This window comes from Dryas octopetala, chromosome 6 (assembly GCF_963921425.1).
Source record: "Dryas octopetala chromosome 6, drDryOcto1.1, whole genome shotgun sequence".
Classification (NCBI taxonomy): domain Eukaryota; kingdom Viridiplantae; phylum Streptophyta; class Magnoliopsida; order Rosales; family Rosaceae; genus Dryas; species Dryas octopetala.
The window spans coordinates 11,217,726-11,234,859 of NC_141371.1; the positions used below are offsets into that span (position 1 = coordinate 11,217,726).

Here is a 17,134-nt window from a genome sequence, read left to right on the forward strand (position 1 = left end):
GTGTTCATGTTTATTAATTTCTATCATGTAGTGGTAATGTGGTATCAGGAGCTGTGAGCTTGTAATTGCCTTGAGTCTTACAAATCAATTAACAGTATAAATATGTGGGCAATGATCGAAAATTTGCTCTGAAAATTTTGAAGTATTTCGGTTGTGAAATTTACCCCCCCTATACAAGGGTTTTTATCAATACTACATTATGAACACATTCTTAATTACATTATATAATTGATGAGGTGGGTTGGCATTTAATTGAATTGTCTTTTTCTTTACTTCCACGGATTATGTTGCAGTCTCACATTCTAAAACTTGGGGGATCTCTAGTTTTTATCATAGAGGTTATCTGTGCTGTTTTGAAAATCACAATCACAAATTGGGTGTCATTAGCTAAAATGGGAGTGTTGTGCTAATCACCTATATCTAGAAATGAACAGTGTGTTACCCCTTTAAGTGGGGTGTGTGTTGCTTTCACATGTTTTGCACGTGTTCGATTACTCATTAGTTATGCTTCAATTGACTATTATTGAAATTTGAAGAAGAATGTGAATAGTTTGAATTTGATGTAATCAAGAACTTGTTTCTGCGACTTATCTGTGAGGTGTTTGTCATTTGGCATGTGATGGTAGATGTATCTCCATGTATAGGCTCTTGTTTGTATCAAGAAATTGGAGTTTTTATCATATCATTGCTCCATACCATTGCTCAATTTTTGTGCCTGTTTTGTGTAATATAATCAAGGGTTGAGACTTGGTGTTGATGTAATTGTTAAAATATAGATTCTGTTGCCTCTGTCCTATTTTTGAGCTTTTCAGTCATAAAGCCAAGTGATGGGTTGGTGTTATTATAGAGATTGGGTTTAAAAGGGATGTAGTAGCCATTTATGATTCATCCTTTGTCAATGGAGTTCATAGTCTTGGTTTCAGGTTGGTTTCTTGTTGGATTTATGTTAATCCTAGATATCATCTTGAAAAGGGAATTTGAGTTGTTCTGCATGGTTCAAATATGCCTTAACCTTTAATTAGACTAGATCCAAAGATTTTGGGTAGGTTTGTGCTTGATTGATTACCTTGGACCAAGATGTTAAAGTATATTGTGGAAAATACTTGGGAAAGCCGGGACATAAAGGAACTATGAGTACCAAAATGCTGTTTGATTATATACTAGAAATTTCTTTCTCTTCACTATGAGACAGCCTTTTGGGAAAGGTATGTCTAACATTATGAGTTGAATTGGTTTGGATCCTTTGTATGATTATCTCGAACCTCATATGAGTTTGTAGTCACCGCTTTATATATTCATTGGTGCTCAATTTATAGGTGTTAAGTCTCTCCTTGATTAGGAAGCAGAAGAAGAGGGGGGGGGGCGGCGTGTGTTGTTTTATAGGTGAAAATGACATTGAAGCAAACATGATACTAAAATTGTGATATAACCATCTTTCTAGCGGGCTGCTGCTTACTGGGTATCAAGTATCAACTGTATCAGAATGTGTTACTTGTTGTCAGATGCTTCATATGGATATGCGGATGGTAGATTTTTCTCCAACCATTTCTTGTGCCACCATGGTTAAACTATTTTTGCTTCTACTTGTCTGGAAATAGATTTTGCATATAGTTTTATGTTTTTCAAGAGTTTTAGGGTGCGTTTGGTAACGTTTTACAAAACAGTTTTTCATTTTACAAATTCAAAAAATGATAAAAATGCGTTTGGTTTCCGTATTGAGAAAACAGTTTTTGAAAAACACAAAATAGAATTTCTAGTTTACAGTGTAAATTCAGAAAACGGCTAAATGATGTTTTCAGTGAATTTAGAAAATATAGAGAATACGGATACAAATAAAAAAAAAAATTTCAATTACGCTACTAGACGTCTTTTCATATTTTGAGAATACAAAATTTAATTTGTCATTTTCATTTTACAATACAGTTTTTAGAAAATTGTTCTGTAAAACATTACCAGACAGGCCATCCTTGTATACACCATTGTAACATAAGGTTCTGATAATTTGGTTTACTCAACTCCAGTCATGGAGAAAATGGATAATTGGGTATGATTATCATCAACCTGGCTCTGATTCTCTGAATGGGGCAGGGATATAAATATATGATTATCATCAACCTGGCTAGGATTAACAGGTAACCACAATGGTCTTGCACAGAGCAGCAAATATAACAAATTAACAATCCTTGGTGGAAGCCACCACAAAAATCGAACCCAATGCCATCAGGAGGCTCCAGAATTCAAAAAACTGGCAGCAAATTCCGAGTTTTTGAAGCCAAAAGTCTATTCAAACGAAGAAAGCAAAAGAAAGTACTTTTGAAGTTTATTAGCCACCGGATTCCGTGTTTTTGTTTTCTATCAAGTAAAGGGGATTCGAACTTTGTACATCTTTAACATTGTGAAGTGCGAGCAAATTCTTAGTTGGTTCCTCATGATCACGAATCACGGATAATCACCAATTTATGAATAAAAAAACCTTTAAGCTCCAAACAGACTTTTTATAAGAAGTTTCGAGTACTCAAAAACACATTTTCATGCTTAGAAAATATTGAGAAAGAGATCAGGATGATCCGATGATGGAGTGTATACGTATTAGAAAAGTGAATATTGGTCTTTTTTTTGGCTAATAAAGGAATTGACAATTGTATCCCCTTTCCAAATTCAGTCCATTATAATTTGAGCTTGTTGTTTGCTCACATATATGCATCAATAACACCAACTTTAATTAGTATTTGAATCATTTGATAAATTAAGCACTGCACTTCCTACAAGCATACAAGTTCAATAGTTGAAGGCACTTTTTCTCTAAGATGTTGCCTAGCATGATTTCTTGACCATTCTTCCCTCTTCAATTCTTAATATCTTTCTTCAGTCTGTGCTGAGGAAAATACCAAGGTCGTATGGCAGCATCGACAACAATTTTTTCCAACTCAACAGCAGTCTCTGTCAAGTATTTGACAAGTCCAAAATCACTGGTGCGACCAAAGTAGCCTACCATTTCCACCACCCTGAGGTAATGGTGGTAGCATTTGACAGCTTTCTTATATTGTATTTGAATATTATTCAACAAAATACCATGACCAAACAAACAATAAGCAATTGTGCATGGCTACATACTACATGCATGCATATATAGGCAGCTTCCAAAGCGGAAATTTGCAAATTAATTTGTGGATCAGATCTAAGCATTTGTGGGGCAGATCGAAGCCCCTTCAGTTTAGCACAATGGGGTTCCAGTTCTAACCTCATTCCTTGATTTCAAAACCGAAAACCCTACAAGCGAGTTGAACATCGATTTCAAAAAAAACCCTTTGAGCCAAACTAAAAAGGGATTCAATTACTTTGGTCTGCAGTAATTATATATATACACACTGCACACATATTAACAAGTTAAAAACATAACTACAAATCTCAATTGAACATTTGAATTAGGTTATCGGATCATGATATAATCGATCTCTAGTATATTTTGTTGCATTACAGTGACAGACATGATTTTGCAATTTAAAAAATAAATAAATAAATAAAAGGATATATATGTACTCACATGCAAAACAAGTTTGTGCAAGTAAGGAGATGCCTCAATCAAGGAAGTTAACTGAAGAAGACTACAATCATCATCTGAATCGAATAATAATTCCAAATGCTTGAGATTTGCTAGTATATATAGGAAATACAGGATTCTCCTTGTAAAAATGAAAACCAAACAATTAGGAGTAGGCCAAAGGAATTAAAACAAACACATAACAATTAATTACATGAACTAACCAGTGCTATTCGATTCAGTTTGAGAATATGTAGCTGAGAACCACAATATGAAAGTTGGCCGAGGGCAACCTCTATGAAACCACCATTATAGGAGGTCATCTCATAAATTGTTACCTCAACAAGCTTCGGTACATTTCTAAGAAGGAGGTTTATCTTACCTCCAGCATAAATAAATGAAACAAGGTTTGCTTCACAAATCTCAATGCTTTTGACATTGAAACATAGTTGTATCACTAAGTACTTCAATGCGATTGTTGGGCTGCAAACTCTTAAATTACACAAAGATAGAGAATCATACACGAATAATTGTTCGAGAGCTGGGCAGTTAGACAAGATGTACTCTAGAACTTGTCCGGTCACATTAACAGATTTGAAATGAAGAATTTGGAGGGACTTGAAGCGGCCGATACCTCCTAATTAAAAGTTTGTTGGTAAATGTATAAGATCGGAAACTTGATCGAGCAGAAATACCATATTGTAACAAGTCCAACTCAAGCATTTGAACTCCCTTTCTCATTGCAAATTGAATCCATTTACTAATGGAACTTGCAACTCTTATCTAGATCAAAAGCAACCCTAAATTGTTTGATGTTTGGGGCCCTATGTTGTTCCACCACACTATTCACCCAATCCATGTACCTTTGGACTTCCAAATGTCGTAATTTTTTCGGTTTGAGGTGAAAAAAAGTGCATAAAGTTTTCTCAGCATCAAAGTTGAGAGTCATAGTAAACTCCCAAACGTACCTTCATCGCTTGGAAAGGATACTATACCCCCCTAACTCAATTTTAGAAAACGATGCTAACTCAATTCTATTAAATGCTTTACCCCAAAACCGTTAAAAATCAATATCTCTATTATAGACACGTAGCACCATGTTGGCAACATGTGGCTTCTGCCTGATGTCATTTTAGGCTTCAGTTGATGGTTAACACAACATACCCTCACGCAGAAAGTCAAGTGGCACCAATGTCACGTCACATGTGCAAAACTAACAAAGAAATTGATTTTATTTAACGGTTTTGGGGTAAACTTTTTAACAAAATGAGCATCAGAGCATAGGATATGAAGTGTCAAAAATTTTAGTCTCGGGAACAAACAGCAATCATGATATACTTTGAGGGTGATATTTGCAATTAAGCCTTTAAAAATCAATATTGGTTTGGTTTGAAGCATAGTTATTAATATACGGGATGGTTACGTACCAGTATTATCAAAATATTTACTTTAAAAGTATGGTAAAAATTCGGTTATAATATAATTTTTTATTTTTTTCAAAAGTATTCGAATAATACATTATAATATGAAAAATAATACATGTATAATACAAGAATGATACGCATATAATTGACTAATATGTGTATTATATGTTTAAATTGAAAAATTTGCATACTCTTTTGTTTTTTTAAATATAGAAAACGAAACGCGAATTTGCTAACTATGGTTTGAAGTTTATACTTTGATAGTTTGATCCTTCCCATGGTCCCCTCTGACCTCAAGATGGGCTTTTGCCTTTCTGTACTTTGAAAGAGTTAGGTTTAGTTCACAATTTTTTAGTTTTGGGGTATACATTTGGGCTTTGACTATTTGTGCAAGTGCCCTTGGATATACGCTCCAAACAGACATATATTTTAAGAATGTTTCGAGTGCTCATATGAATAATGCTATACTTACCACATTCTTATACCACATTTTTATACCATCTTACGTGCCATTACTTTTTTGGACAAAATTTTTCTTTTTCATTTTGGATTTTTATTTTTATTTTTTAGTATCCAATGTATGAATGCCATGTAAGTTGCCACATAAGGTGGTATGAAAATGTGGTATAAAAATGTAGTATATCTAGCACTACTGTAAAAATTATTCAGCAAGGGTCAAGAGATCAGGATGCGATGGCGTACACACATATATATATATATATATATGCTTATATTAATCAATTTCTTGTAATTCTATATCTGTCTAATTGAGAATCAATTAATTCTTGTATATATTCAAATATAAACCAAAGCACTCTCCAAGCATGTGGGGTACGTGCAATCAGGCACATGCATGCATGTTTCTCTGGGTGTTCCTTTTGTAACCCAGAAAAGGCATACGCATATGCATATGTTCATGTGAAAGTAATGAATGCCATGTTTGTTTAAGAGTATAAAGCAATTCTCGATTAACCTTGACTTGATCACTGGCTATTAACTTATTAAGTGTACCCAAACCATCCATAATCGCATCCTCACATGCGTAAAAACACCTTGGCTTACTTGATGCGTATGTTTTGAGGAGTTCTAGATCCAATCTGTCATGGATGTAAAACAGCCAAATTTAATTAGTGTACGTTGACCTAAAGATGGCCGGGCTTTTGTCTTTCTGTACTTTGAGGAGTTACTTTTTTTTTTTTATCCAACTCAAAAAAAAAAAAAAAGAGAACTCTATAATGTATGTAAAATTAATATACAGTAATCCAACTTTGGCAGTTTAGCGACACTTCGTTAAAAAGAAAAACTAGGGTGTTCACGAAGGGAACAAATAAGTAATTAACAAATTAAGAACAAGAAAGACAACTTCTAATGATAAAATCTAAGCAAGAATTGTTAAGGGATTGAGGATTAGTTGGAGTTTCCGAGCATTTACTAAGGGCTCAATAATTGAATAATAAATAAAAGACTACATAAAATCTATCGAACCCCACTAGCTTCTAAGTACATTCACCTCTATACATACACCATTTTATGATGTGTGTAGCATGGTCCATGCGGACCATGCCGCTGCCATACGTCCAAATTGGCCGGACCCAACTCAACCACTACTTATAATTAAGGTGGCATACCTTATATATATATATATGTGACTGTACAAAGAAGCTAGTTTATTTGTGGACATTCACAACTAAGACAAAATGTAGATGTACAATCTCTAGCCTACGGTCCAATGGGCATGAAAGTTGAAGTGTCAACATCCACATTTAAGAAAGAGAAATGCTAATTACTTTTTTTTATTTTTTATTTTTTATTTTGTCTTCTCTTGCTTATTATGCAGTGTAGTTGTATGGTCGAATTAATTTATTTTCTAGACCCTCTTTAGAGATCATATATCTTTGTAAAAAGTAAACTGTATCAAAAATCATTTAGTTATTTAACTGTTATTATATAAATCGACAATTTTGGTAATAATTAAATTTATCATACATCTATTTGATAACAATTAGATGACTAAATAATTTTCGATACTATTTCGATCATGCGACTAAATTGCATAATGAGTTGGAGAAGAGAAAATGTAGAAGGAAAAGATAGAAAAGATAAGATAACTAACATTTCTCTTTAAGAAAAATCTAGAGCTCTTAGTCCTTATTTGCGGATCGAAAATGTCTATCTTTTAAAATGAATCCTTGAGAAAACTTAGTTTAATTAAAAATTGTTTATCTATTTATTTATCATAATTATCATTTCTGTTTCAACAGATAATTGCATTTATTTGTTTAAGAGTCAAGACCAAACAATATTCCATTTGGTTAATTCTTCTTGAATAATTTAAAAAGTGCACCCTTGATCTCCTGTAGTTTGGTTTTTGTGTACAAGATCACCGGAAGGTGACAAGAAAAAGGTGGATTCTTTTACTGTTTTGTCATAATAAAGTGATGGTAGGAGACAAAGACGAGGATCTCACTCAACAATCAACATAGCCTGCCAAAAAAAATAAAAAATAAAAAATACATAGCCTGCTACCGCTGATTAGCAGAAGGTCATTGTCGGTGGGAGTAGTTGTCCGTGAGAATGAGATGACCAAACTATACAACTAACCATCACAAATTATGTGATAGCCTTTTATAAATTTATATCTAGATTTTCATTAGAGCTTTAATAATAAGTAAAATACTTGCATATATGTTATCACACCCTTTAAAAATTAGAATTTAAATTTTGGATTCTAACATATTCTATAATTTATAAATTTCTTATGAAGTAAATTATGTATTTGGTCGATTTATTATTTTATAAATTTCATTTTGGTCTATAAATTTTTTGAAGTTTTATATTGGTTCATGAATTGTTTAAAGTGTTTCATTTGTTCAAATTAAACAATTTTGTCCCTCAATTTTGTACCAATGAGTTGACTTTGAGAAATAAAATTGTCCATTTTAGACCCAAATAGAACATATCAAACAATTCGTGGACTATGAAGCTTAAAAATTCATGGACCAAAATGAAATTTATAGAATAATAAATAGACCAAACGCATAATTTTCTCTTTCGATGACATTGTGGTAAATTATACAATTTGAGCAACTAGCCATGCCATCTAATGTAAAAAAAAAAATTGATAGATTTAAGAATTTGATTTTAATTGCAAACTAAATTAGATCACGAATATTTGATTGAAATTTTTTAATTCGCATTAAAGATAAAATTCATCCAAGATCAAAAGTGTAGTGATGAATCTAACGCCTTCTCTCCTCTTTTGATGAATTTCGAACTCCAAACTTATGGGTAACCAATTTGTTTGAGAATGATTTAAAGAGAAATATCTATATTCATTAACATGCTAGTAGTACATTATTAAAATCGTATAAAATTTTTCTTTAACGTAAATGTTAAAATGCTTACACAAAAGTGTTTCACTTTTGTATTTTATTACAGAACACTATAAAAAATATTTTATTTTATTTTATTTGTGAGAGAATTTGAATTTGTGAGATCTCTAACATTATGGAAAAAATAACACAAAATTAATAATTAATTGGTATATTTTTAATTATTTAAAAACTTCAAAAATATTTATAAAAACAAAAAAATTTAAAAGATATAACCGATATACCATTATGTGGTATAACTAATCCAACTATAACTATAGTCATAAACTTAGCTCTGAACTTTTCTAGTCTAGAATATGGTAAAAGCTTGAACTACCTCATTATAGTGATCACATGACTTAAATCACATTGTCACGTGCATAGGAAACAACTTATGAAAGTCTCAAAAGACATAAGAAAATAAGTTAATCACCTACCTATTAAAATAATCAATAGATAAAGCCATAAAGGTACCAAATTAGGTCCACAAGTCGCTTGAATGGAAGTCCCCTTTTGTCAACTAGTACAGCTGAATCCTTGCATCTACGAGACTACGACCATAATTACACCAATCTTTAGTCTTTACATTAATTTAAGTTGGCATTTCAATCTCAAGTAGGAATGACAGAATTTAACACCACGTACTGTTAAATAAATGTACAAGTAGTCAAGTAGATCCATAATTCGGCTATGAGCCTATGATATAGTATTTTTTTTTCAAATTTAAATTTCATTTGTCTAAGTATGTTGTATTGTTGCAGTTGGTGGGTAACTCGTTTAGAAGAGGAGTATAATTTACCTCTCCGCACCCAAATTTAATTCCCTCTCCCTCTAAATCTAAAATAAAAATAAAAATTTGTTGTATTATTTTTTGCTAACAAAAAGAGAAATTGGCTTTTTTGCGGGTTTGTCTTGGGGGTTTCTTTTATTTTATGAAGTTCAATACTCAAATTATCATCTCTTGATTTCAGAAGATGAAGAAGAATTTAGCCCACAACACACTTTTTTAGAGGAGACTAAAAGAATTCGAATTCAATTTTTCGAGATTAACTGTAGTTCTGTGTATGAAAATTATAATGAGCCTGCTCATGCTCTTGTTGTTTTGAAATACATTGTGCGAACCTAAAAACTCTCCACAAACTCGTTAAAACCCGAAACTTTTTATTCGGCCTATTGGGTCTATCAAACTTAATAGTAAACGTTGGATTATCTAGACAATAAAAAAAGTTAATTTCAATCTAGAATAATGTTAGGAAGATGGCATTTTGATACCACTTTCACATCTCTTTCTAAGACTCTATGGGGTCGTTTGGTAAGGCTAACTATTAAGGATTTCACTATTTTTTGAGACTGTCCTGTACTTTCTCGGATAGGCCTAAGTTAGACTAATATTATCCTACATTTGATGTATGTTGCATCAGACTAAGAAGATAAATTATCAAAATAGTGATGACTTGTGTTTGTTGTTATATATCGGACTAAAATATTAAAATTTCTTTTTTTTAATAATAAAATATATCATTTGTGTTATTCATCTTTACGATCATAAAAAAATCAACAACTCATATATAAACACTTTTTTTTTTCTTTCTTCTTCTTCTTCTATGATCTGCAACTCTCACCTCCTCTTTTTTCTTCTTTTTTTTTTTTTTTTTCTAATTCTTTTTTCTTCTTGTTTGATCTGAAATAATTAAAACAAAAAAAACATTAGAACCCAGAAAAATCAAGTACATCGCTTGCCTCTGCTTCTGGCCTTTCTCTTAGTCCTGACCAAGTACATCGCCTGAACTGGCCGTCTATTGACCATCGCCTTCATCTTCTGTGTCGATTTCTCTCTCTCCGGTAGACGGGGGAGAAAGAGTTGCAGAAAGGGAGTCAGCTCAGTGAGGGGGAGAGGCTCCTTGTTATTTTGTGAGGTGCATTTGCACAGTGCAATATTAGAACGTGTAAAGAGTTGTGGTTAAGTGAGCTGGATGGATAATACAGTCTCACTTAAAAGTTAAAGCTAGCACTGGTGGTGGTGGTACCAAATACGGGATACGTGTCTTATTTAAGACAGTCCCTCTAATGCCCTATAATCCCGTGCGACATGCCGTACTTGTATTAGAGAGATCATATACAATATAGTTACCACAAAGTAGAAAGAGGATATGGTATATCACATTTTCCATGGACCCATAAAGAAGCAGATCATATCTAATACTCGATCAACTTTGTCCCTCCCAGATCCCAAACCCATCTATCTCACTCTCCCTCCAGCGGTTTAATACATGTTCTCATTTCAAAGACACTGACTGACACACACTTTTTTTTTTTTTTTGGCCGAAGACTGACACACACTTGACTTGCCACTGTGGTAAATCCACAAAGGCAATGATGGCAATTTAGGTATACCAGCAGTAAACTTACACATAACGCGTAACGTAACCGGTACTACCCGGTCACTTCCCGCCACCGACAACTCTTTACCGGTCACCCCCTCCATTACTTTCCGTACCCACCCACTCCAGTGACCCACGAAGCTCACATCTCCCGAGAAAAAACCCTTTTTAAATGCCATCTTCCCTCCCCCACTCGTTATTATTCAACACTGCCAGTCTGCCACTGCCAAAATCTTCACAAATAAAAGCTCATCCTTCAATGCTCACAATCACTCTCTCTCACTACACCCGATCTCTACATACACCTATACATATAGAGAGAGAAAGGGAGAGACAGAGAAGGGCCCAAAGTTGAAAATTGACATTGATAATCCCTAAGCAAAAAGGTTAGTTCAACTTTTAACTGTCAGTTACAGCTTTTTTGACTGCTCGATGTTGTTCTTTTCCGGCTCGGAAACAGACAACACGACCAAACGGCGTCGCATCGTTTTATTAGTATTCTGATCTGAATTCCGAAGCCTTTTTTCATGGTTCGGTTCGATCTTTGTCACTTTCTGACTCTCTGTTTTTTGCTTCGTTCCCAGGTTTGAGTTCTTCAATTCCGGCATTTCCTACTCTTTCATGGTGTTTTGCGTTTAGCTCAATTCGCCGTCGTTTTACGGTTTTAGCTTGGATTTCGACATTGCTCTGGAGCTCTGGTGACGTTTCCGGTTCTGTTGTTTCAACGTAGTAAGTTCTCAAAGCCTTTCTTTCTTTTCCTGTAAACTTGACATTGTTTACGGTCTAGATCTCGCCACGTCATCATATTGGTCAATGAAATCATTGTTATGGCTTATGATTGAATCTCAGATTGTTTTTAAGAAATTTCCATTTTTGTTTATTGTTAATTTGTTATGATGATTAAATTCAGCCAACTTTTCCCTTTTTCTTTGTGTTTTCTGAAATAGTAATTTCATAGATTTGATAGCGTTCTATTGGTTGGCCAAATCTTAAAAAGAGAAAAAGTAAATTAATCTAATATTAGCGATTTAATTGGACCGTGCGTTGTTTAGCTGTACCCAGTTGCCAGATTGAGGCAATATTCACTGTGTCAAATGCTATTCCACATTGATGGGGACGTAGAATATGATAGATTTGCGCTCTACTTCATTTTTGCTGGACCCTCCCAACTTTTTTTTGCTCTGTTTTGTTTTTATATCGAATTGATTCCCAAAATTGACCATTTTCACCCCGCATCATTTTGCACAAGTTTGAAATGTTTTAATTTCATTGTTTTGACATGTAGCTCCTCCCTGTTATTTATGATTTGGACCCCTCTGGCTGAAATTAATGGAAAATATCTGTGTCTTAAATGACAGTGGTAGGGAAGCTGGCCCTTCTGAGTTGAATGAACAAACCAACTTTGTTTGGTCTGTGATGATTGATTTTTTTTTGTTTTGTATTTTATGGTGTATCCTTTGAGTTTGAGATGGGAAGGCCAGGCTCCATAACTGATACAGACTTTATATACAGTTGTCATGAGCTTGCTCCTCACTGGGTTCTGCTGTTATGAAAATGAAGCTCTTGTGTTTTGTGTGTACTCAGTGGATTGCTGTTCTGTTTTTCATTTTTTAAAATTTTGTTTTTTCTAATGTCAAAAGTGTCGTACAAGCCTCCAATTGATGACCCAGAATGATGTTTTATTGCAGGCTGATAAGAAAACAATTTGGAATAAGGAAAGGCCCAGATAAAGTTTTGCAGCATTTTTAATGCAGAGAAAGTCACTAAGTAAGAGGTAGTTGCAATCCCATGTTTTATGCATCTAGTGTTAGCTTGGTTATATTTTCTTTCTTTTGTTTTTCCCCTCTCTCGTCTTCATCTGAGAGTAATAAGAAGAGCTTTGATTGATTGTTGATTGTTTGTCTTTTTCCATGTAACAGTTTCTTCATTTGATTGTTGTAGTTGGAGGAAGTAAAACTTGTTAAGCATGAAAGAGGTTGACAAAAGGAAAACCTCAAATACCAAAAACACCAAGCGCACTGGAAGAAATGACAGGAGAGATCCTAAAGCGAACCAAGGGAATGCCAATAAGACTTTGCATGGAAAAGAAACTGAATCTAAAGACTCTTATACTAGACCAGACCCCTGTACTTTAGTAAGTGATTCAAACACGGGCACAGAGATCTCTGAAGTTAATGAAAACTTGGTTATACATTATGTGGATGATGTCAACAGGTTTGAGGAGGAGCCTCAAGATCTGAAAGCCAATCCGATGATTTCCAAAGAGAACATTGATGAAGCTTTAGATGATCATTCTAGTGATTTGGAAAAAGAAGCAAACAAGGGGAAGGAAGAAGTGTCAGATTGTGAGACAATAAAGGATTCAGTATCATCTCAAGGGGATTCACCTACCCCTGAGGATGCGAATGTAGAAAGAGCTTCAAGGGTTCCCAAAATTATTGCAAAGAAGAATTCCTCGGAGAGCTCTCATGAATCCAGGGAGAGATCTCGTCGTGAATCTATTAAGTCAAGATCCAAGGCATTACATCAGACTGCCAAAAAATCCACTAATTCAAATAAAGGGCGTTCTGGAGGAACCACCAAAACTTCTTCTAGGGATGAATCTAGCAATACAGAAGTTTCCTTTAAATCTTCATCAGAATCATCTGAGGAACTTGATGATAAGCCTATTGAAGAGGTAAAAGGGACTGACATCCTTGATGGGGCCTCAAATGGTGCCCAGAGTGTTGAAAGTGACAATGAAATAGTAGATGCTGAAGAAAATGGTGAACAAGGGGATGCAACAAATTTGGAACAAAAGATTGAAGAAATGGAGATGAGAATTGAGAAACTTGAAGAAGAGCTGCGGGAAGTTGCTGCTCTTGAAATTTCCCTGTATTCTGTAGTACCAGAGCATGGGAGCTCTGCACATAAGGTGCACACACCTGCTCGACGCATTTCTAGACTTTATATTCATGCTTGCAAGCATTGGACACAGGACAAGCGAGCCACAATTGCTAAGAACGCGGTATCAGGGCTTGTTTTGATCGCAAAGTCCTGTGGCAGTGATGTTCCAAGGTAAAATTTATCATGTTATAGTTCAGACTTATAGTGTTACGAAATGTTGTAAATATCTGGAAACTAATTTTTTTTTCTCCCTTTTTATATTAAGGTTGACATTCTGGTTATCAAATACTGTTGTGCTAAGGGAGATCATATCTCAAGCAGTTGGTAGTTCACGCCACTCAAGTTCTTTAACAAAGTTTGCTGAGTCAAATGGGACTAGCAAAAGAAGTGAAGTGAAGTCTGCAACACTGAAATGGAGGGGTAGTTCTGGTAGTCAACAAATGAATGGTTTTATGCAGTTTGCTGATGACTGGCAAGAGACAGGAACCTTCACAGCTGCATTAGAAAAAGTTGAATCCTGGATTTTTTCTCGGATAGTTGAGTCAGTATGGTGGCAGGTACATCTACACAAAATTAAGTGTGATGCATATATTTGATTCTACAATTGAACCATAGTGTTCATTGGACAGAAACAACCAAATAACCTCTTATTCTTCCTTTATCACGTTAAAGTCGGCTGAGTCCCTGAATTCTCAAAAATCACACTGTTTTAATGGCTAAGTTGCATTCTCAAATCTGTTTTTTACCTGAATTATTATATTCATAAACTTATATAACATACTTGATTAACATTTTAATGTGTGTTGTTATCAGTGGGTTTGATTTTTTTCCTGAGTTACTGTGTATATATATATATATACACACACTTAACATTTAACGCGTGTTGTTATCAGTCGGTTTGATGTGCTTTTATGTTTTTCTGATTGGAATCATATCTTTTTAGGCTTTGACTCCGAATATGCAATCTCCAGTTGAGTATTCGTCTAATAATAGGACAACTGTAAGGTTGTTGGGACCTGCCCTGGGTGATCAGAAGCAAGGCAGCTTTTCTGTTGACCTATGGAAAAATGCTTTCCAGGATGCTTCTCAACGACTCTGTCCTGTTCGAGCAGGGGGGCACAACTGTGGCTGCTTGCCTGTGTTGGCGAGAATGGTATGGAATCCTCAAATGTCTTTTTTATTCTCCTTCTGCAGTTTAAATTTTCATCACAGACATTGAAATATAATGTCAGGCCACAAAGTTTCTCGTCTATATGAGCTTTCCCTTTGCTTCCGAGGTTTAATTAGATATGATTTTCCTTTTAGGTTATGGAACACTGTGTTGCCAGGCTAGATGTGGCAATGTTCAATGCTATTCTGCGTGAGTCAGTCCATGAGATCCCTACTGATCCGGTGTCAGATCCCATTATTGATTCCAGGGTTCTACCTATTCCCGCTGGTGATTTGAGTTTTGGATCTGGTGCACAACTCAAAAATTCTGTATGTATCATTCTCATTTTTTTTCCCCTCCCTTTTCTTGTTTTTTTAGACCAGAAGTATTCACTTCTACATGGTTTGCATAGTTGATGAAAGCATTTTCTTATAAAAAAAAAATTGAAATTTCATCCATTTGGAAGGCTAGGCCTCAACTACAAATTTCCCAAGTGCTGTGGTCCTTTACCTTAAAGTATTATGAGTTTTGATCACTATGGTGTACTTAAGTCAAGTGCCATCATAAGAAGTAGGCCTTTAAATGGCACACTAGTTGTTGGTAAAACCACACTTTTGAATATCTGCTTGCCTCGTTTTAATACAATCAAGCATATTAGTCAACCTGATAAATAAAGAAAGTCACATGTGTAGTAGCTCCCTTGATTGATTTGACCTTCCTCATAATATTCATGCATCCTTAGATATTATGTGAAAAAATTATGATGCAAGTGTTAAAGCAAGACGAGGCTCTATGTCATGCAGATTGGAAATTGGTCTAGATGGCTAAGTGATATGTTTGGCATAGATGCTGATGATTCCCTGCAAGATCAGCCGGGAAGTGAGGATGATGACAAGCAGAGTGGAGATGGTCGACCGAAACCCTTCCTTCTTCTCAATGCATTGAGTGATCTTTTGATGCTTCCAAAAGACATGCTTATCGACAGATCAATCAGAAAGGAGGTTGATTTTATAATTTCAGTGCATTTATATTGAAAATGGATTCAGCATTTGCCTTAAGTTGTGGCCATCTGACTGTGATTGAACTTTATGTTGTCTTTTATTTCCTTATTTCCCCTCTCTTTGGGATAATTAAACTTTTGTTGCGTGTGTCCTAGGTGTGCCCATCAATTAGTCTTCCATTAGTTAAGCGGATACTGTGTAATTTCACACCAGATGAGTTCTGTCCAGATCCTGTCCCAGGAGCTGTATTGGAGGTACTCAATGCTGAGGTATGATTTTGCTTTCCTTCCAACACCCTCCTATATTGTTCGGTTACCTTAGGAAAGCTTTTTATTCAGTTTTCAAGTTCCATAACCAGATGATTTTGTGCAATTACAGCTGGAACTCCTTTCATTGAACTGCTGTTTAATGTTCATGTTAAACCAAATGGATAAAATCTTTAGATCATCATTTTGTAGTTCGAAACCCCAAAATTGTCAATCATGAAGGTTTGATTTATTTTTCATTGTTTCTCTAGAGTATTGTGGAGCGGAGATTGTCCGGAGAATCTGCGAGAAGCTTTCCTTATACAGCGGCACCAGTTGTGTACACCCCTCCTTCCTCAGCCGATGTGGCAGAAAAAGTTTCAGAAGCAGGAGGGAGATCTCAATTAGAAAGAAATGTGTCGGCTGTACAGAGAAAGGGATATACCAGCGATGAGGAGCTGGAGGAGCTGGATTCCCCTCTTACATCTATCATCGACAAATTACCATCATCTCCAACTGTCATAGCAAATGGAAATGGAAAACACGAGCATACAGGTCATGCCAGCATGAATGCAAGGTATGAACTCCTTCGCGAGGTGTGGTCTGTGTAAATGTTAGAAGACCGAATTATATATGTACATCTGGTTGTTTCTGTACTAAAACGAAATTATGGGGACAACATAAACAGAGTTGTGAATAATGAAAGGCTCAAGATGATTCAAAGTCTTTAGGAGATTCTCAAATGTCGCTAAAGCCTTTAGCTTTTTTGTGTATTTGATTTTAACAGTTTTGTTATCATTTAGCATATAGTAAAGATTGCATAATACTCGGTGAACTCGAATCTGGTTCAATATCGAATAATCTACAGTCCAAGTGCAGCAAAGATGATTGTTTCTGTCATCGATCATCTTTGAGATGTCAGAATGTGAGTCTTGAGTTTCGTTCAATGGATTCAAACAGCCAGGAAGTACACTGAGCATTGTGGTGGTACTGGTCTGGTTGCATTACCCAAAATCATGGCTCATCATCTTGATGCCAACTACCTTTTACTATTTGAGTTTGAGGCTTTTATTTTGGCTGGGCCTTATTAATTATTTTTACTCCAAAAGGGCCTTGTTAGTTGTTATTTCCTTTT

General features: G+C 35.0%; 1 protein-coding gene and 1 pseudogene across 11 annotated transcripts; one reads left to right on the top strand and one right to left on the bottom strand.

The window, feature by feature from the left end:
* Positions 1-2,845: 2,845 nt before the first annotated feature.
* LOC147282360 (F-box/LRR-repeat protein At3g26922-like) lies at positions 2,846-10,821 on the bottom strand (annotated as a pseudogene).
* A 79-nt stretch (positions 10,822-10,900) lies between these two features.
* On the top strand, positions 10,901-16,727 carry LOC147282361 (uncharacterized). 11 transcript variants are annotated; one of them, XM_086245978.1, is made up of 10 exons: positions 10,901-11,103; positions 11,302-11,446; positions 12,406-12,484; positions 12,637-13,774; positions 13,869-14,160; positions 14,547-14,756; positions 14,909-15,082; positions 15,557-15,754; positions 15,910-16,023; positions 16,272-16,727. In XM_086245978.1, exons 4-10 carry the CDS (start codon positions 12,684-12,686, stop codon positions 16,608-16,610), a joined length of 2,418 nt encoding a protein of 805 aa, XP_086102104.1. In that variant the 5' UTR covers positions 10,901-11,103; positions 11,302-11,446; positions 12,406-12,484; positions 12,637-12,683; the 3' UTR covers positions 16,611-16,727. The 11 variants fall into 11 exon arrangements, with proteins under 11 accessions (XP_086102104.1, XP_086102105.1, XP_086102100.1 ...); XM_086245979.1 differs by having other exon boundaries at positions 12,659-13,774; XM_086245974.1 differs by having other exon boundaries at positions 10,902-11,103; positions 12,406-12,491.
* Positions 16,728-17,134: the final 407 nt, after the last annotated feature.

What these genes read in the sequence shown, in the direction of transcription:
- LOC147282361 (XM_086245978.1), top strand. Translation starts at nt 12,684, where the DNA reads ATGAAAGAGGTTGACAAAAGGAAAACCTCAAATACCAAAAACACCAAG. An exon ending in ACAGATCAATCAGAAAGGAG is followed by an intron (nt 15,755 to 15,909) that starts GTTGATTTTATA and finishes CGTGTGTCCTAG; the next exon opens with GTGTGCCCATCAATTAGTCT. An exon ending in TGGAGGTACTCAATGCTGAG is followed by an intron (nt 16,024 to 16,271) that starts GTATGATTTTGC and finishes TTGTTTCTCTAG; the next exon opens with AGTATTGTGGAGCGGAGATT.